The sequence below is a fragment of the Triturus cristatus genome, chromosome 9 (assembly GCF_964204655.1).
Source record: "Triturus cristatus chromosome 9, aTriCri1.1, whole genome shotgun sequence".
NCBI lineage: Eukaryota > Metazoa > Chordata > Amphibia > Caudata > Salamandridae > Triturus > Triturus cristatus.
In genome coordinates, this window is record NC_140592.1 from 59,105,786 (window position 1) to 59,128,240 (window position 22,455).

The 22,455-nt window shown below is 45.0% G+C and overlaps 1 protein-coding gene across 1 annotated transcript in view; it reads left to right on the forward strand.

Annotated features, from left to right (window-relative positions):
* MGLL (monoglyceride lipase) overlaps positions 1–22,455 on the forward strand; it is a 432,734-nt gene that overhangs the window by 172,880 nt on the left and 237,399 nt on the right. The window contains exon 3 of the mRNA XM_085624403.1: positions 17,804–17,910. Within this exon, the coding sequence (XP_085480529.1) occupies positions 17,804–17,910 (107 nt within the window). The remainder of the gene's footprint in view (positions 1–17,803; positions 17,911–22,455) is intronic.

The following is a 22,455-nucleotide window of genomic DNA, read 5'->3' on the forward strand; positions in this document are numbered from 1 at the left end:
TATATGGTATGTGTTATTTAGATAGTGAGCACTATTTTCTTTAATAAGGTTCTGTGCCTTCTCCCCCTCTCCCGCAGTCCGTGCCTTCTCAGCCCCCCCGCACTTCCGATGTTTGTGCCTTCTCGCCCCCCTGCCCACCGTCTGCCCGCACTCGCGTTTGCAATGCAATAGGTCTCACGTAAATGCAAGTCCTATTGCATTGCAAATGCTTGTTTCTCTTTGCAAGATAATTTTCACTTGCTAGAACCAGCATACTATGCAGAATATCTTTCTCATGTTTACCTTTTCTTTGCACAAGTGCAGAATTGGCACAGAAGCTTGTTTTAAATAAAATCTGAGGCTGTCTTTTGCTCCCAGATCAAACAAACCAACCCTGATGGCCGACGGGAGAGGAGCTCACTAGGGGCCTCATGTAGGTAGCATACCAGTTACCACTTCATAAATACCGAGCCGTACCGAATCGGTATTTAAGAAGTGGTAACTCGTATGTAGGTAATGAGTCGGTAATTTTTACCGATTCGTTACAATTCGGTAATTACCGAATCGGTATTTACCAATTCGGTAATGAGGCATACTTTCCCATTGAGGGGAAGGTATGCCTCATTACCGAATCGGTAAATACCGATTCGGTAATTGTGGAGAACATGCAAGGGTGGCAGGGTGTCACATTGACACCCTGTTGCACCCCTGATTCGGCCATGTGTGCACATGTGGCCCACATACATGCCCTAAGGGCATGTATGTATGCCACATTGCACACTGCTACGCGCGTAAAAATGCCTAAACACATACATTAATTATTTACCACCAACTATAAGTTGGTGGTAAATACCGACTCTTAAACACACCCACACACTCCCCCTACATCTCGATTTTGGTTTCGGAATTTAACGAATCGGTAAAATTACCGATTCGGAAAAGTTACCGATTCGGTAACATTACCGATTCGGTATTATTACCGAATCGGTAATTTTACCGATTCGGTAAATTCCGAAACCAAAACTTGTCCCCCTACATACCAATAGCCAAAATACCGGTCGGTAACGGTATAATTACCGAAAATCGGCCGTTACCGACCGGTATTTGGCTACCTACATGAGGCCCTAGGAGAGCTCCGCTAGCTTGGGATTATTATACATGATATCCCTGTTTAGCTCCATCAGACTTACCAAACTAAAGAAATGAAGAATTAACAACACTACAAGTAACAGGAACATCTACTTTGCTTACCTCTGCTACAGCGGGAAAGCTTGCTAGGTCCGGAATCAGCGAGCGTCTCCATCTTGCATCGCCACAGACCTCGGAGCCCAGAGTCATCGCTATCGGTGCTGCTGCTGACGGTCCCCACCAGAGGGCAATCGCAGGACGCTGCCTTCGAAGGGTGAGCCGGGCAACTGACTGGTGTTGAATCGCCCGTCGCACGTGAATCGAAGGAGCGCACTGAAGACCGGGTCGCCCCCCTGCAGGAGAGAAGAACACAACGACGGAACGGTCCCTGACTGCAGGCACTGGTCGGGGAAAGTATACATCCAGCGCTACGACCCTTCGGCTAGTTCTCCACCACGATCCCCCCTTTCATCTTTGCAGAGACTAGAGGAGATTATGACGAGGAGGAGATTCTGAGAGGAGGCTGCCCGAAGGCAACCCGAAACTTTACCCGCTCGAAATACCGCTCTCTTCTGCGGCTGAAGAGCTTTCACCGAAGTGCCTGCCATCCAGCCCGCAACCTACCCCTCTAAAATACTTTTCTTTTAGAGCCAGATGAGCCAGTCCACCGCAGCCCAGACGGAGGATAGAAAGAAACTCGACCGTCGGCCCGGGCTGAGCGCCGAAGATCTATGGGTCGCTTCGGGTTGTGAGGATTCATGGTACGCCTGCATCGGAGGCTCACTCCTTTGCGAGCTTATATGAGTCCAACGAGGTCCACAGCCAGCCACTGGGCCGCCACTGTGTAACTGGACGAGCTGGTTGCAGTCAGGACTGCTCATAAGGCTGAAACGGTTCTCAGACTGTAGTTTTTCATGAGCCATCGGATTCAGGGGTAAGTGATGCTGTAAGTGACACCGCTGTAAGTGACGTTTATTAACCAATCGTCCCGGTCATATAAATTTGACTGAGCGCACTTCGCAGGACGTTCCTCCTATCTGCTAAATAATTCGGAGGTGCAGTTCAATGGGCCCGATTCACAGAACTAACTTAAGACATAATCCTAAACTTACTAACATTTTCGTATTCACAGAATGTACTTACTCATTTTGGTATTCACAGAAGACACTTACTCACTTTGGTTTCACAGAAGTTAGGAGTCCTAACTTTAGGACTCCTAAATGCCTTCTGTGAATACCGAAAGTCTTAAAATTAGGATTTTTCTCAGTTTAGGAGTCCTAAAGTTACGACTCCTAACTTTACTACTACTAAAATGAGAAAAATCCTAATTTTAAGGCTTTCGGTATTCACAGAAGGCATTTAGGAGTCCTAAAGTTAGGACTCCTAACTTCTGTGAATACCGAAATGAGTAAGTGCCTTCTGTGAATACCAAAATGGTAGTAAGTTTAGGATTTTGTCTTAAGTTAGTTCTGTGAATCGGGCCCCCAGTCTTTTGTCCACACTACCCTACAGAGATTGTCCATGACCAAAGTCTGGAGGGAATCCCCAGCGGTCCGCCGAGTGATTTGCAGCCTGGCCTTGAGAATGTCTAGCATAACGCTTTGGAGTGGAGCAATCCTTTTGCTTATTCTTATTGTTATTGTTAAGTGCTTTTATAATGCGCAATAGCTACTCCGAGGAGTGTCCCAGCGCGGAACCAAGAAGAGCCTCTAACTGCACAACCAGCATCTACAGGAACAGATGAGTCTTTAATATTTTCTTAAAAGCTGACCGGTCCTGAGTGTTGCGCAGTGAAAATGGGAGGGCATTCCAAGCCTGGGCAGCCTTAACAGCCAGCGAACAGCCACCCAGCTTGTGGCGGACAAAGCGAGGCACCCTAGCTAGAAGGAAGGCAGAAGATCGTAGTTGTCTTAGTGGGACATAAAAAGAAAACCGTTAGGCGGGCCCGTGAGCGTAGAGGGCTCGGTGAGCAATCACCAGAGATTTAAATTTGACCCTATCCACCACGGGAAGCCAATGGAGGGCGCGGAGATGGGCACGCACAATACTCCTCTTAGCGATTCTCAGGAGCAGCCTAGCGGCAGTATTCTGAATAGCCTGAAATCTATTCAGGGAATATCCAGGGATGCCAATATACAGCGCATTAGCATAATCCAATCAATACAGGATTAATGCCCGAATGATCGTCTCTTTGGCAGACCTAGGAAGGAGAGAAAGAAAACTCCTAAGTGTTTTAAGGAGGCTACCTGAGATCTTTTTCACCTGAACAGAAAAGGAGAGGTTGTCCTCAAACCACACTCCTGCATTTTTTGCGGATTTCCCATTGGAGGTTGGAAAAGGAAATCCAGGAGGCCAGATCGTATTTCTGACATCATGGGAAAAGTTGCCGTAAAGAAGGATGTCAGACTTGGCTTCATTACACTTGAATTGTGCCATCGCAAGCCACTCAAAAACCGAAGACAAGCACTGTTGTACAGACAATACTGAGTCCTCATCCTTACCCCAAGTAAAGAGGAGCTGGGTGTCGTCAGTTAATTAAATTGGGGCAGTTAGGGTCAATGCACTGCAGGATCATCTGGATGGTCACCATTTTCTTTTTCTGTCCCAGATCAGCCATTTTAAAACTACCTTTACCAAATACCAGCGAGACACCAGTAACCCGCACCTGGGTCACCTCATAGTAATAGAAAGAGGACTTTTAAGGGCTAATTTACTAGTTTGTCTGTTAGTACTCTTTTAGACATACTGGAGCCGTGAGTCCTTTTTCAGACATGCTGGATATTGATTGTATCCCTCTTCCACCTACATTACCTTGACTTCCCCCTGAATGATTTGCTTTCCATTTTTTCTCCTAAAATAGGGTCCTTTCATCAAAATCTCTCCAAAATGGATGACATCTCTTCAAACTCTACAAAATAGAGATACCTCTGACCCCACTCTATCCTGTCCCTCAACATTGGTACATTACCTTGACTTCCCCTGAATGATTTGCTTTCCACTTTTCTCCTAAAATGGAGTCCTTTCATCAAATACTCTCCAAAATGGATGACATCTCTTCAAACTCTGCAAAATGGAGATGCCTCTGACCCTACACTATATTGACCCTCAACATTGCTTATGTATCTGTTTTCATAAATCTTATGTGACCTTATTGCTAAACTTATTTTATACATACGTTACTCCTCACCCTTTCTATACTAATCTTTTTCTTTGTATTACTCATTCTTCCTGCATTCCCTTTCCAATTCCAACCTTCCTCACCCTCGCAAGTATTGGTGTTGTTTCTATTGATTGTTGACGCTATCTTCTTACTCTAACCTTTTACCCCTTTTATTCTGCTTTGTTCATTGATTTATCCATATGTCTCTCTAACTCGTCTTAAGTTATTCTCTGGTATTACTCTCTCTTTCTGGTATTCCCTTCCCAATTGTTTCTATTGATTGTTGACTATCTTCCTACTCTAACTATTTCACAGCTTATTATTCTCCTTGGCTCATTGATTTACCCATATGTCCCTCTAACTCTTTCTATATTTATGCTCTTGTATTACTCTCTCTTCCGGTATTCCATCTCTAACCTTGATATCTCTAATTTAGGCATTTCACGCCCTCGCAAGCATTGTTATTGTCTTCTTCTAATCTGCCCTTGTTTACCGATTGTTTATATATTGGATTGCAAGTTTTGCCGCTGTGATACCGATCTCCATTCTTGCAGATTGTTTCTCTATCTGATTTGCTCCATGTTGTTGATATAATTTGTTTATCTAATTGATCTGCTCCTTTTGCCGATTATAATTCCTCGCTTGTCTACCCTATTCCTTGTCTAGCCCCCATATTTCTACCACCAACTCTCCCAGTGTCCCCCCTTGGTTCCCAATTCCTCCTCTCCTGCTCTACCTCCCATTTCCTTAACTTCCCTCTCGCCACTCTCTCCACTCTCTCTTCCCCTCACGTCTTCCAAACATGCCCCCCCACAGCATTGATCATCACCCCCTGGACCCTACTCTCTCCAAACATGGCCCCAACTCATGGACCATTCTCTACCCCCCAATATCTCCTAACATGCAAGGAAAAACTTCAAACATAAACTCCTTATCCGTAACCTGGAAAAATTCATTGTTGATAACTACCTCAGCCTCACCTTCCCCATTATAACCAACTACATCTTTCACTCCAAACGTCCTTCTAAATGGAAGAGCATCTTCCTACAACACCTCCCAATCTCTAAATCAACTAAAATTCCATATGGATTCAAACTATCCACCGCTCCCTCCCCAGCCTTTCATGGTGATATTGATATCTCCATCTTCAAAACAGGTAACATCCTCATACAAGCCACGGTTTCTCACCTTTCCATCCTTGAACACCACTTCAGCATTATGTCTCTACTCCTCAACCACTCTGTGCCTAACACTACTTCTCCCCAACTGAATAACACCCCTCCAACCTCTCCCTCCCCCTTCCCCCTCGCTCCACCTCCACTCTCAGCCATCCAGCTAACACCATCCTCCAACAATTGACTTCACCATTACCCTCCCTGGACCTCTCTACAGCAAACGACATCCCCCAACCACCTTTACCTATTTCTCGTCCCCCTCTAATTTCCCTCTCTCCCCCTAACTCCCGGAACTCACACTTCTCGGACCACTCCACTAAAAACGGTAGCCCCCAATCCCTGCCCTCTATCTATCATTCCCCTCCCATGATATCTCCTCTTCCTGACCCCCCAACTTCTCTCCCCCTTTCCCAAACACTCACATACTCCACCGTCCTTTCCCTTCAATCCCCTAACACAACTCCTCACCCCCCTCATCTTACCCATCCTGAAAACCCTCTCCTCCTCCCTACCCCCCCTATCCTGCCCCTTCAGGCCCTCCAAACTCCGCCTCCCAATCCTTTATCCCAACCTCGATAAATACTCAACCCCTCCACCCAAACATATCCGCTCTCCACTCGCTCTATGCCCTTTTATCCTCTCTGACCACATCGCCTGAAGTTCTTAACTTCCTGTCTAACCTAGCCCAACCCCTCACACATAACAGCCCCGACACCCCTCACTCCACACTCTCTACCGTAACACCCCCCTCACACAGGCCACCCACCGCAACTAACGCAGGCCATTCCCTACCCCCAAATATTTCCCTTCTCCCCACCCATGCCCCTTCAGTACCTCCCGTTACCCTAATGGCCCGAGCCTACACAACATTAAACTCGACCTATCTAATTTGATTACTGAACCCCTCTCACCTAACAGCCACGTCACCCCTCAATCCACCCCCACTACCCTATCTCCCCCCTCACACATCAGTCCACCCTCTACAACTAACTCAGACCATTCTCTACCCCCCGCCCACGCCCCTTCAATACCCCCTTCACCCCAATTGCCACAAGCCTACACAACATTGAACTTGACCTATACAAATTGATTACCGAACCCCTCACACCTAACAACCCCGTCACCCCTCACTCAACACCCACTACCCTTTCTCCTCCCTCACACATCAGTCCACCCTCTGCAACTAACCCAAACCACGCCCCCTCAGTACAGCCCTTCATCATAATTGCCGAGAGACTACACAATATTGAACTTGACCTATCAAATTTAGTTACAAAACTTTCTCAATTCAGGAAAGATTTTATCTTCCTCAGCGCCAGAACCCTCCATCACCATAAAATTCCCACCCACCCCCCCAAAAAAAATCCCTAACACCAAACACAATCATTGGAAATTGACTCCTCTCTGCTGCCTAGGTATACAAAAACCTGTCCGCACCTAGAACGATCTCTCCCCATCCGACCTCTCCGACCTATGCAACTCTTACCTTCCTAGGTTACCAACCATCAATCCTCCACCCCCCTACTCCCACATCCCTGCTATCCTTGGGACTAATAGAATCCCCTCCTCCCCCACTTCCCCCAGACCACCGCCCCAACTCACATCGATCCACTCTTGCACACCCACCATATGCAACCCCACACCACTTACATGTATGTTTGTCAACTGTTGCTCCGCAGTCCAACATGCCACGGAAATTTCGGAAACTATCCTGAGTGAATCCATTGACATTGCATTCCTCACAGAAACCTGGCTCAATGACCACTCAACGAGCATACTTGACCTACTCTCCCCCCGGGATACTCTATTCTTAGAAAAGATAGGCCTGACAGAGTTGGGGGTGGTCTAGCCATTATTTTTAAAAATGAACTTCAGCTATCCATTGTCAACAATTCTGGCTACTCCTCCTGCGAATACCTGGAAGCTGAAATGACAACTCAAAATTCCCAGCCAATTCGTCTACACAACATTTATCGCCCCCCTGGAGCCCCCCGGCACTTCATCGAGAACTTATCTGAGCTCCTGACACAATCCTCATTATCCAACTCAAAAAATCTCTTTCTTGGGGATCTTAACCTCCATTGGAACGATACCGATGACCCCACTCTCTCCCTCCTCACTAATCTACTTGAGATCAATGAACTCAAACAACTATGCCTGTCCCCGACACACACCAAAGGAGCCATCCTTGACGCCATTCTCTCCAACAAAGATCTGGCCTCCGTGACCAATATCGTCCCCATTGACTGGTCTGACCATCACCTTATACTGTTCACCATTGCTACCACTGCAAATCTCCCCACCTCCAAAATTACCAGACCTAAGAAATTGACCAGAAATCTAAAACATATCCCCCTGGTGTTCTTGAGTCTAAACTCCAAGCTCAACTTCTTCTCATTCCTCCCTCACAAAATGCTAATGAGCTCACTGAACACTTTAACAATACTGTCACCAGTATCCTTGACCAATTGGCCCCGCCTAAACTCTAATACCAAAGAAACACCCCCTCCAACTCTTGGTTTAATACCGAGCTTAATAACGAAAGACGGTCACTCAGATTGTCGGAAAGAACCTGGAGACACCATCCCTCTCCCTCCCATCTTGCACTCCTCAGATGTGCTAGATTCCCGTACAAAAAACACATCTTCAAGGAAAAGGCATCCTTCTTCCGCACTCAACTTGATCGTGCCAAAAACAGACCTAGGGAACTCTTCAAAATCATTCGAAACCAAACTTCCCCCGCACCTCCAATTCTGAACGCCTGCTCAGCCAGATGTGAAGAAATTTCCCACTTCTTCTCGGAAAAGATAGCCAAAATTGATCAATCCTTCCTTTCCACGAAGCTCCCCTCTAACTCCCAATTCAAACCTTTCCTCACCTCTAATGCCTACTCCATATCCCCTCGACCAGTTGACCCCTTCTCTCTTCCGCCCACTATTCTACCGCTCCCCAGCGACACTCCTCATCTACCTACTTCCTCACCCCCCTAACCACTACCCACACCTATCCTCTACCACATCTCCGGAAACCAACTCCCTTAGATCACAATTAAAGAACAATGCCTCCTTGCTCAACTTCCTCCCCATGACTGAGCTAGACGTCCTTAAAATAATTGGTACTCTTAAACCATCCTCCCACACAAAAGACCCCTTACCATCTAACCTTGTCCCTGCCCTTAAGCATATCATTACCCTATACTGGACCACAATCATCAACACCTCTCTCTCCACTGGCTGTGTCCCCACCTCCCTTCAACTTGGACATATCTCTCCCGTAATCAAGAACCCCAAAGCTGACCCCAATGACCTAAACAATCTCCGCCCCATCACTAACCTCTCCCTTCTCTCAAAGGTCCTTGAAAAATGCGTTCTACTACAACTAGATAAACACATCGAAAACTTCAACCTACTCGACCCCTTTCAATCAGGCTTCAGGAAAGGCTGCAGCACCAAAACGGCAATGCTCAATGTCATTGATGACATCCATCACTCACTTGATAATGGCGAGAGCTGCCTTCTTATCCTCCTTGATCTCTCTGCTGCGTTCGATACAGTCAACCATTCAGCCCTACTTAATGTGCTTAGGACCCGTTTCGGCCTTCACGGTACTGCCTACAAATGGTGTGTCTCCTAATTACAACATCGAACTCAGCAAATCAAAATTCAAAACTGTCTTTCTAACCCCACTCCTGTCTCCCTCGGAGTCCCCCAAGGATATATTCTCTCTCCCTACCTCTTTAACCTCTTTATGGAACACCTCACCCTCATTCTTAAACAAGCAGGCATCAACTACCACCTCTACGCCGACGACACCCAAATCTATTACAAGATTAAACATCATGCTGACATCTTACACCTGAACAACACCCTCACCAAGATCCAATCCTGGTTCCATTCCAATCATCTCAAACTTAACCCTAATAAAACTGAAATCATTCTCTTCTCCCCTAAAAATAACCCTCTCCCCGTTCAATCCTGGATCTCTGACCTTAACGCACTCAACTGCTCACTCCCCTGTCCAACTCCTTCAAATCTCTTTGTATTTCTATCGACAACACCCTAACCCTTAACATCCACATCAAAAACTCTGCTAAAGGAGCCCTCTTCACTCTCCGTCACCTCAAGAAAATCAAACCCTTTATACCTACTGATGACTTGTAGTTCAGTCACTTGTCCTTTCACGTATTGATTATGGTAACGCTATCCTCAACGGAATCCCCAAGGTTCACATTGCTCCAATCAAAGCTGTGCTCAACCTTGCAGCCAGGCTCATCACAGACTGCAAACGCTTCGATCATATATCCCCAGCTCTCAAATCTCTTAAATGGCTCCCTATTGAAGGCAGATCTGCCTACAAAACTGCCTGCATTACGCATAAAGTCCTCCACCAAAACACTCCGGAGTACCTCATTAAGAAACTCCTCATTGCAGGCACCACACGACCTTTGAGAAGCACCAACACCCTCCTTCTAATCCCACCACTGCATAAAAAGAAATCCACACAATCACGCTCCTTCTCTGGTAATGCCCCTATCATCTGGAATGCCCTCCCCAAAAACCTGCGCTGTAACCCCTCCTATTTCAGCTTCAAAAAAGACCTAAAAATCCACCTCCTCAATTATTACTGGGGATCGTAACCTGAGACCTGCACTTGATCTCCAATTCACCATGCTTTTTTAGTTCCCTAATATTTATCCATTCCCTGAACATCCTCTACCTAACTACATGATTTGTATAGTTCTTGCCCCTGTTAATCTATTTGATTTGTATATTTCGCAGTTTGTTTTCATTATCTTTTATCTACTTGTGTAGCATGTTTGGCCCAATTATTATTTGGGGTCCTTACCTGTGACCTGAACCTGATCTCCAATCATCATGTTATATTTGTTCAGTAATTATTTGTCCTTTTCCCGAACATCATCTTCCTACTTGCTTGAAGTGTACAGCTCTTGCACCTGCATCTTGATTTGTATATTTACGTGCTGTCTCACTATATTTTTACCTACATGTATGCCATGTTTGCTTTATATTATCTTATCCTGTAAAGCGCTCTGATACCTCTGGGTCTAGCCAGCGCTATATAAAACTTACATTTTTTTTAAAGCCTGTAACACAAGTCCCTCCTCTATTTCACCACTTCAACCAAAAGGATTTGAATTGATAGGACCGATATTGCTCCTGTTGATAAGAATTAATAACCAACTTGCTTTGATGAATTTATTTACATGTATTTAAATCATTATTAAACATGATATACATTACTTTTTGAGGTAAGGACCTTTTAATAAAAGTATAAAATCCCTTTAGGGGCTACACGACAAAGACTTCACTGCAATCTAATTCAATGAGCGCCTTACCAAAACTTTCAATACATGACTTATTAGGTTAAGTGTTTATAAAGTTTGAGTTTTGCTCTTACTGTACCCGCCTCTGCTGCTGGGTAAGAACCACAACTGTAGATAGGGGCCATAAAGCTCCAAGGCCTGCTTCAGAAGACAATACTCCAGCCTAATCTGCATGTCACTGAGTTGGCTCAAAGGCCAAAAACAGTTCAAAGCAATTGACATTGAGTGCGGTCCAACCTTTATCCCCGTTTCCCAGGGAAAGCATCAAACCCTATTTAAAGGTAGGGCGGAATTTAGCTCCTCTCGTCTATAACAAAGGTTTTAAAGATGGACCTGTAGGACGCTCTGATCGATGGCTCATAGGAAAATTTAATGGAGTAGAACAAGAAATTAAATCTACTGCATGAGCACGGTGTGCCCCCATTTCACGATAGCCCACCCCTAAATATCTATATGTCAGAGTACATTTAATCTTATCTCCTTAGAGGAACCATCCAGTAGTCTTAACTTGATGTCATCTACATGCTACAACATTTGATTTTGCATGGTCAATTGTCAGATGTTTTTTCTTGCATTGGGCGCCATAACTATTAAGAGCATGTTGTACTCCTCTTTTTGTAAAGTCGAGCAAAACAGTATCCTCAGCGTACTGCAATATCAACAAGGCGTTTCATCCAAATTGGGGGGCACTCATGCTGTCTCCTGATATCTATAGGCTGAAAAAACGTGTGCACAGACTCACCTCTGAGGAATTGTTTCCAAACTTTATCTGAACCCATGTGCCTTGGTAAAGGGTGTGAATAGATTTTAAAAGTTTAAACTAGTTGTCCCAATTTGACAATTTTGCCCATCGTCGGCCTCTGTCTATACTGTCAAAAGCCCTCCTAAAACCAGACTTAAGCCATGACATAAGCCTACTGCTTGAGGCCCATTCCTGTACTTCATCCAGAAGTAATAAGCAGTGGTGTAACAAAAGCCCCTCCAAACTTTGCGGTGCGGGGGGCCTCTGAGTTCCCCAGACCCCCTCCAAGCACTGTGCATGGGTTGGCCTGAGACCTCCTGACTGGGTTGGGGCATGGGGGCCTCCTCCATGTACTTTGCAGGGGGTCCCCTCAAGTGTCGTTACACCACTTTTTATAAGGCAAACCATTTTGCCTCAGCATTGAGGAGAGTTATTGTTGGGACGGAAATGTCCATTGCAAGGGGCACCGTTGTGTTAACCTGCCCCTGAGTGCACGAATACGAGTATCTGGTACCCAGTTTATTTTTATTTTGGCCCCTGCTTGCCTCAAGCTAATCTACTGTGTGCATGAAGGTTTAGGCCTGTCCCTTGACATTAGTGAGGTTCTGGACCAATTACAAGACCAGCAAGGGCTCGCCAAGCGTGCCCCAATTTGATTGACAAATACCACCCTTGGCATGGATTTAGCATGTTGGGCAGTAGTTGCAGCATCCTGTGTTTTGCGGCTAGGTAGCTCTGACCAGACCTGTTACCTGTGATACTGAAATGGACGTCTACTGCCCTTCTTGTGTAAAGTTCTATTTCCAATGCGCTAACCCAGATTCTAGCACTAACATCCCATGTGCATGATATAAATGTAGACTGTGTGGTACATGCATTGTTTGTATGAGTGAACCACAGTAATGGAGACCTGCAGTTTCCAGTTTGGAAGCCCCTGGCTTATTCTTGTGCAGAAGATGGAGGTGCAGTTTTTTTTTCCTAGTGAGGGAAGTTTTTGCTGACATTCCTGAAGCTGGAGGGAGGAGACCTAGACATTGAATTTGGGAAAGAGGAGACAAGGCTCCTTTAGAAATTCTATTAGGTCCTATTGCAGCTGCGGATTGGCCTTCCTGAGTGCTGCAGTTTGGTGAATGGTGGGGGGTGAAGTGTGGGACTGTAGTTCAGGGAGAGAAGGGTTATTTTGGTGAGGCCTGCCTTTTGTCTCTTTCAGCTCACTGTTCAGCGTGGCTGCTGTTTGAGTTTGCCAGGTGCAGAAAGCGAGAATGCGCATGTCTCTTTGTGCCTCCACTATAGATACTCCAGGCTGGATAGTACCCTGCTGTGTAGAGCATCATTCTACACAAACGGTGTGTCTGTAGAATAACCTCGAGAGAACAATTAAAAGAAGGACCACCCCAAAAATGTTCTGAAAGTGCAGACTTGGAATCCACATCTTCTGTTAGCTTTCACTGTATAAATGTGAGAACCACTGGCTCACTTGTGGTTCAAGTTCCAAGTTAATTTTGACCAGAGAAGGAAGTTCTCCAGAGAGTACTCAGAGAAATACTGTGCAACTGGGCCTGGCACCCAGCGCTTCCCTGAGGTGATGGTACACCTGCTGGAGTCTTGCCTGGAAGGAAGAAACTGTATCCCTGACCTGAAGACGTGGAAGTGACATGGAAGCCAACTTGCCTTTTGAGAGAGAGAAGGAGCCTGCCAACCCTGCGGGCGGTGTGGCTGTCCAGGGAGAGCCTGAAGCATCTTAACTGTGGCGATGTGAGAGTCCATCTAAAAACAACGGGTGACGAGAGCAATCCGCACGCTCGGGGGAATGGCCGAGCACTCTCTACCGATGAGCGGTCCGTGCCGGAAATCGCGGTACCAACAGCTTGTGCGGCTGCATCCACGAAGTGTGACCGAGAGAGCTGTGCCGCTGCATCGTTGCCATAGTAGGACAGCTCGCGGGATGTCGGAGGCAAACAACCCCAACCCCCACGGCTGAGGCTCAGTAGCCCCTGGGTGCCCTGCAGCCCCCTGAACAGGGTCTGACACCAAAGGGTTATGGATCCCTTCCAGAAATCCAAAAATGATGGCGTGAAGAAGCACTTGTTGAATAATACTTGCTAAAGAAATGACCAAAATAACTATTTGATTTAAACAAAGCCAAGGCAACCCATTTACCCCTTTGGCTCCATCAGAGCTGCATTTCTGTGTTTTCCCTGCGATCATGACTGTCGAGGGCCTAGATTTGATATTCGCACTTGCTAAAGCCTTTATTACTCATGAGCAGAAGCGTCCTCCGCCCTCATGTCCCTGCAATGAGATTGAGATCTCAAAGTCAGTGCCCTTGTGGTGCTGTCTGTGCCTGGGAGCTTGGACCGTCCGCATCACTGCCACAAACGCAGACATTCGCAGGAAGGGTCAACGTCTTTAGTTCTGAGAAACCACAGAGATGCTTTGGGCATCTGAACATCTCTTCCTGGAACTTATTAAGTTCAAGAAAAGGTTTATTGAAAAGATTAATATGGTCATAAAAACAATACTTCATATATGCAGTTATTTGTTAATACATAAATACATAAAGGTGTAATAAAGAACAATAATGATATATAATAGCCATTAAAATAGTAAAAAGATAATATAGAAGATGATATGAATACAAGCAAAGGTTCACAGAAATCGTAAATAACAGTACAAGTCAAAAATACACAATTAAATAAAAATAAAAAATAAATATATATATATATATTATAGAAAATGATAAATTAAACATAATTATAAATAAACATAGGAGGTCAAGGAGGCTTGGTAACTTCTTGTTGTGAGGGAGCAGGTAAAGAAGGTTTCTTCACTTCCTGGAACTTGTAAACTTCTGAAATGTCCATATTTTCATTCCAACCATGCTTGTTCAGTAATTGTTTGTAAGGTGAAACATCAGAGCGCTGTCAGATGCTCTTGTGAACGCGGTGTTTGTGTCGGAGTAGCTGCCATTGTCTCACCTATGTGTCTTTGGGAACTGCTTTTGGTGGGACAAGGTTTGAATATCCAGTGGAAGATTTTTAGGACCAGGCAGTTGGGTGAACATTGGGCCCGATTCACAGAACTAACTTAAGACAAAATCCTAAACTTACTACTTTTGGTATTCACAGAAGTTAGGATTTTGTCTTAAGTTTGTCTTAAGACAAACTTAAGACAGATTTAAGACAGACTTAAGACAAACTTAAGACAGACTTAAGACAGACTTAAGACAAACTTAAGACAGACTTAAGACAGACTTAAGACAGACTTAAGTTAGGATTTTGTCTTAAGTTTGTCTTAAGTTTGTATTAAGACAAACTTAAGACAAAATCCTAACTTCTGTGAATACCAAAAGTAGTAAGTTTAGGATTTTGTCTTAAGTTAGTTCTGTGAATCGGCCCCATTGTTTTTAGGTCTGCGGTTGAAACAGCTTTACCTTTTTTACTAGCTTCATGTGATAAACAAAATGCATAAATATGAAACACATACATGTCCACACACATAAAAGGTTTTGGGCCAATCCACTTAAGCCATTAGTCTGGTCAAGTGTCATTCGCATTTTGCTTTCACTCATCTCATCATTCACAATGGACCAAAGGGTCCGCCCCCTTCAGCCATTGGCTGCCTTGTCAATTTTTTTCTTGTTCACATTGGCACAACCACCTAAAAAACAAGCGCACTTCAAATCCAGGGATGCTGGGCCAATACTTTACTTTGCAAATTGTTTTTTTTTCTTTCCATTCTTTATCTTTTTTATGTTTTTGTCATCTTTATGTTTTTAAACCATGCCTTCAGGTTTTTGAAATTCAAAGTCAATAGTGCATTTCTTTTCGAATGCAATAATATTTTCTTTGATGTGCATTCAATTTAGTAAGGGTTTCTTGCTATGATCTAAATATACTTACCTTCTAGGACGCACTTATATATTTTTTTAATTATGCGCTAATGATTCGTTTTATCATTTAAAAGTATATGGCTGTCACGCCAGCTTGCCAAGGTCAGAAGACCTGATAGATTAGTCGGTTCTTGTTTTTATTGTGATGAAGTAGTTACTAAAGAGTACCTGAGAATTTCTTAATCTTCTCATCTGTAGTCTGCACTTTGAATATGGCACAGAGCACAGGGCCGGACTGGCCGTAGCGGGCACCGGGCAATCTCCCGGTGCGCTGCACGGGTGGGGGCCGGGATGTGGCCCCTAAGGCCGTTTTTGTTACAGGGCCGTTTTTGCAGCATACTTGCAAAATCGGCCCTGTAACAAAATCGGCCGAATACCGGCCCTGGCAAAGAGCTCGGCGGCACCCCTCCATGGTTGGGCGGGGGGCGGCCGAGCTCGGCAGCACGCCCCCTGGGTTGGGGGGGGCGGCCGAGCACTTTGCCAGGGCCGGTTGTGGTTCCCAGTCCAGCCCTGACAGAGCATCACTGATTGGCTGTAATGTTCTTTCTGCAACTGCAAATTCAGGCCCTGTCTTGCAACTGATGTACAGTCCACAAAGGTCATTTCATAATTGTACTGTGGCAGTGGCCCTATGCAAATGAGGGAATCCCTTTGCGCATGCCAGGCTTCGTATGTCTGAAGCAAGTTCAAAAACTCTATGTGGCATGGGCTGAATCTCTGCCACACTGGAGGTGGTGCCTATTAAGTGCCACCATAGGCTATGCAGAATATGTGAACCTAGATGATGTGAGTCCCTCGCTCTGCTAGGTGCTCCTACACAAATTCTGACTGAGTAGAAGGTATGGTAGTGTCAATATCTTCACATGGGATTCCTAGACCAGGTCCCTTTCTCTTACCATAAAGGCGTGTAACAAAGCTCCTAGAAGTGAATTTGACAGTTCCTTAAACTTTCTTTTTTTATTTCCAATTGGCGCTTCAGGGGCGAAACAAGATATGGGGTCTCACTCTCTCATCAGTGGGTCCAACCTGAATCCTTTCGGAGCTAAACATGATGATTAGTCAATTATGTGTACTACTAGAAGATGTCTAATACTATTAATTGCCCATATAAACCTTTTGCCTCCACTTTGCCAAACAGGAGAAAATGTTTTAGTGGTCCACCTGACTGACGGACAAAGACATCAAAGCTATACAAAAAGATGCTCCGTGTTTGTGCAGTAAACAGTTCTCCTCGCCTTATTTCTAGTTTAGCTCTTTTCCATTTGACTCTGAGAGGCCCTGCTAACTTTGCAAGTGTAAATGACCTCAGGCAAAGTCTTTCTTTGGAGTCCACCACCAGCACTGCTGAATGAAGGTGTTGACGAATCCCAAGGCTGCCTTGTTCTTGCTTCCACCTCTTGCCTCTCTCTGCAGCCACCCTACACTTCCTGTCTCTTCATCTCATTCTTGCAGGCTCTGTTTCATTTCTACTTTCTCCCTGTTTTCCTATCTTTCTCTTCCTCCTTCTTTCTCTGTCTTCTACCTTTCTCTCTCTTGCTCTATGTCAATGTCTCATGATACAAAATGAACCCTGGTGCCCACAACGTGGGTAGAAGGTTGTAAAAGAAACAAGGGGAAACAAACACAGACCTGGAGCGGAATGCCTGCAGCAGCCATTATTGGCCTCGAGCCCCTCCATTGTCTTCATTGGAGCCCTTGACACTCCAGTGTTCTAATGACCTGAATTACAATGATACACTGTGTCAACCAGCGTGGCCTTCTGTGAGCAGTACAGTTATTGCCTTTTCAAGGGCTACAGCAGTGTGACCACCGCTGATCTCATGGGGTCTTCTTCAGGGCCCCCATGGTACGCGGGAGCAGCTGCAGACAAGCTTGTATTGCTGTTAAACCACTGCTCCATGGATGTGTGCTGAGCGCTCTGCTGCCCTAAATGTTTCAGTAACTAGATGTGCATGAAATAGTACATTTTTGGTTAATGAAGCACACAGCCTCTGGTTGCTAATAATGGCCCTCCGCAGAAGGGCTCATTCTGAAATGGAGACTGTTGCCACCATCAGCAAAGCGGGCCCTGGCACCCTAGTGCTGGTCCGCATGCCCGCCCTTTACAGGAGGAGGAAGCTGGGTTCTCGCTAAAACAACTTTTCATGCTGGTCAATGCAAACATGTGCATGTCTAACCTGTCTCCATTGATGAAACCTAAAAGCCATCACTCTAGTCATATTCATTGAATTTATGTTTTGATAGCCCTACAGTTTGTCTGTGTAAAGGCATGAAATACATTTGTTGGAAATGTCTAAAGTGTGTACATTTGCCATTGATAATGACATGTTTACTAAGTCTGTTCATTTGTTAATATTGGTTTCCTTTCTGAAACTCCATCTAGGGCCCTGGTGTATGTCGTGCACGGAGCAGGGGAGCACTGCGGCCGCTACGATGAACTTGCACAAATGATGATCGGCCTCAATATATTTGTATTTGCTCATGACCATGGTAAGTGTATATGCAAACTACCATGTGGTATTTTGTTGACCGTTGGATGTCTGGCTAACGAGAAGCCCTGCGAACCACTCAATTGTTGGCATCTGTCTTGTCATCTCAGAGTCCCCTGTTGAAGTTTCAAAGGCTGAACTTTTTCAAGCCGAAACGGTAGGTTGAATTAGATCACAGTTACCTTCAATGTGTTGATGTAGCCCGACTATGCTGTAGCTCGATTAACCAATTAAATTTGTCATGATCCTCTGGTCAACGAGATGCTGGGCAGATTGGGGTGCCAGTCGCCACCAGCTCAGTTTTCAGTCTAAGCTGGTTGCCCTCTGCATGTGCTGCTGAATGTGATTGTGCCCATGATGACTGGTGCACAAGAACTCTTGTTCTCGTCCCATTGTTTATATGGATGACTGAGGGCGAGCTGTGTGGCAATACCGGAGGACCGATGCTTAACTCAGGCTCAGCAACATTGTTGTGGGATGAAGGATCATACTTGGGAGTATCTCTGCAGAAGGGACCATGGCTAGGTAGGGGATAGCAGAAGGGCTATAATTATCTGATGAATTCAGCCCTAAATTAGTAGAGGACCTGCTCTGGATCTTTCATGGAGCTGTCCATCTGACCATTTGCCAAGCGATGTTATTGTCCTGTCCAATCTTCTGGAGTTGAGATGAGTGATAACACCGCATACTTGTTTTAGTAGACCACCTAGCGTGAGCACTTCCGAAACATACTTCACATGTCCTAGGTGCGGACAGTGAGTTTGAACATAGGGCTCCATGCATCATTCTAAATACCTGTCACGAAGGGGCAGATTTGCAGAATCTGCCCCTTTGCTACTGGTATTTTTGCATTTGGATTGCATCAACCCAAATGCAAATTCGCAATTTAAGTAATCGCAAAATTTGCGATTACTTAAATTGCAAATGCATTTAGGGAATCGCAAATTGCGATTCCCTAAATGCAATGCATGATGCTATTTTAAATTGCGATTTCGCAATTAGGGATCGCAAATTACCATCAATTTAAACTTGAGGATAATTTGCAAAAACTTTGAAAAATGCACCAAAGTGCATTTTTCAAAGTTCCATTTTACACACACACATGCCCTTGGGCATGTGTGTGCGCAACATGTGGTCACATGGCAATTTCAGGGGTGCATTAGGGTTTCCTTTTGGCACCCTTGCACCCTTTAAATTGCATGCGCAATTTGCGAGTACCTATTTGGTACTTGCAAATTTGCTCATGTAATCTCCCATTCATTCCTATGGTCCTCTGGGCCCATAGGAATGAATGGGAAGCTATTCCTTAATTGCGATTCGCAATTTGCGAGACGCAAATAAGGAATGTGTAGGAATCCAAAAAACAAATGTGATTCCTTCATGCATAAGTAATTGCGATTCCTAAATTGCGATTTCTTAAAAATCGCAATTTAGGAATCGCAATTACTTACTTTGATGAATGTGGCCCATAGTTCCTAAACCGAACACAGTCCATACATGTTATGCATGACCTAGCAAGGCACGGTTCTCCATCATGAGATCGAACAGTCTGTATGTGATATGTTTGACCAGCGAGGTACAGTTCTCCATCACGAGATCTCCGATATTCATAATTGTTGCCCATCTCTGCCTATATGCAACAATATTCTTTAAAAAAAAAATCTCTGTCCAAAACTTTTTTTAAACGAATGCCTATTTAAATCTAATAGTCATTAAAATAGATAAAATGTTCTCTTTTCTTTTTGTTTGGAAAATTCAAGTCAAATAATTTAACAACGTATTTTAAACGAATGCCTATTTAAATCTAATAGTCATTTAAAAAGATAACATTTTCTCTTTTCTTTTGTTTGGAAAATTAAAGTCAAATAATTTAACAACGTATATTAACCAAAGCTGAACATCCCTTTCCAATTCTCAAACGCTCAATATATAGCAGTAAGGGCGGTCAGACAGGCACCACTCTTGTTAGATGAAACTGTTCACACTGTCACTTTAAGACAGACAAGGGCTCCGGTGTCCCAGATGCTGTGGAATGGGTTCTGACCGCAGCGGGTTCAGGCATTCTCAATGGTCACATTACTCTCAACAGCATCAGCAGCCAGAGAAGCCATGCTGCCAGGGAACTAAGGAACTAACCGAGGGCAGGGATGATATGTAGGCATCATCAGTCTTTGTCAAGCCTCCTCCCGTCCAGAAATGACTTGGTCTTTTCCTGCCAACCACTGCTCTGGACGGAAAGCTCTCACATCATCTACCAACTTGAGAGAGCACAAACAAGAGCAAAGGGCACTTGGAGATGATGCAAAATGGATGCACACTCTAGTTCACGCCCCCTCCTTAAAATGTTGCTCCAGGCATCTTTACAAGGACCACTGTTGCCCCCTTTGAAGGAGAGAAGCTGGGAGGTTGCAAAACATCAGAGAATCGACCCTGCTATCTCCTTGTCAAGAACAGAGACCTAAAGAAGGAATATGGACACCAAATCCACCTCAAAATAGCAAACAAGTGGGTCAGGGAGGAATAGCGGAGGGTGTTTTTCTTGCAAGAGCGACATTGAGTGGACGGGATGTGTTCAATAGATGTGCAAGACGCAGATCCCTATGTGGGAACTTGCAGAGCGGTTCTGGGATATTCAAGGTCCAAAGACTTACATTAGCAATACAGAGTTCTACCATTTGGCCTCAAGTTAGCCAGCAGAATGACCCCAGAGTGTGTGCTGCTGGTAGTATAAAAGGAACAAGCTTGCCTGCATGCCTTGGCTGGGCGACTGAATCCTCCGCTTATGTGTTTATGGACACTTTCCGTATCACTGGTTACTGCGGCTGCATTCTGGTAGGCATTTGGGCTCGAATGCAGGCATCTACCTTCCACAGGCCTGTCTAGTGGAACCGACAAGGTCGGATTTGCCTATCCTGGTGCTTGTGGGCTGGTCTGGTAGGTCACTGTGTGGGTCGTTGTGTTTTGGCTGGTTGTGGGCCTTTTTCATGATCTGCAGGCCTGGTTTGTAGTGTTGATTTCCATGACATTAAAACAAACATTGTCTGAACCAAGCTCAAAACTATGCCGTCCTGCATACTTTGTAAAACACCGGATACAGCGTGCCTTAGCAAGTTCAAATCTGGCCAAACATGGGCCACTTTTTTTTATCTTTCTGATTCACTAATGGGGGGGGGGTCACTTTAATTTTGGCACCTGGGACTACTTTTTATCCCAGTCCGACCCTGAGCGCTGAGTGTTTTTATATCGAAAGTCCCCAGTGGGCCCAGGCATAGAGATGCTGGCATGAGCAGAGGTGTGGAGCCTTTGAAAGGCAGGGGTGCTGCCTGCTGCTGTTAACACCCAACAAGTATATTAAACATTGTCAAAAACCAATGACGTCAAGAGAACCTATACCACTTTTAAAGGCAGGGGTGCTGCCTGCTAGCTTTGCAATGTGGTTATCTTTGTAAAACTTCACGTGAGGGTGAAATCCCCTGCAAATAAAGTCTGGGCAGAGGAATTCTCCCTCGACAAAGGATGTTTTGTTGATATTTTCTCTTGGATACTTTAGTTTTGCTGTATTTTTTTTCCCAGCTTTCGTTTTTTGCCAAGACAGTTCATGCTTCATTAAGGATTTAGGTCTCAGCTACCAGTGCCTTGTTGCTTACTGAAAGGTGGGTTTGTCGGATTGCCAGTTTAATAACTGGGTGCAGTGTAATATTCCCCAGGAACCTGTTGGCATGTCCAGCCTGCTGGTTCTGACCAGGGGTGGATGGGAGGCTTCAGAATACTGGGTTATTCCAACTCTGGTGCGGACAGCACCACAGTCTGCATGTTATTCCCCATTTTCACTGGAGAAACTTGCATTTGGTGACATTTATCACGTCCGATAAATAACGATGCAAAAAGTATTTTTAAAGCAAGATGCAATAAACATTATAATAAAGTAAAGGTGAAAAAAGTGACGTTAAATAAGGACTCTGATTCACCGGTGCCCGTCATGGAGATCATGGGGTGGTCCGTGCTCTGGTGGACAGAAGTCCACCAGAGCCAGAGTACGGACCTGCCCACTTCAACCACTGACTGTGCGCATCCGCCTAAAAAGTAAATGCACTGGCAGGACAAAATGTAAGTTGACAAATTCAAGTTTGCGCTATATAAAACCCCGTAAAAAAAAAAGAATACTCTATCGTTCCATTCATTATCCTTTTTATGTCTCGCCTGACCCAGCGCATGCGCTGGTCTGGTGAGACTTTTTGTAAGGGCTTCAAAAAGTGCTATCATGGCCGGCCTAGAGCTACAGTGCATGTGCGCGGGCGCACGCGCCGTGCTTGACCATGATTACTTTCACTTTCGCTTTGATGTTTAATCGCAATCACTTTCACACTTTCACTTTCGCGGCCCCACGGCCGCTTGGCATAGCCAATAGGTCTCGCTTTTGGGACCTTATAAGTATTTCGTTATGCAACTGTTGCATGGCTAAACACTTATAAGGTCCCAAAGGCGAGACCTATTGGCTATGCCAATGCTTGTTTATTTTTTTACCCATCCTTGTGTGTTTAAACTA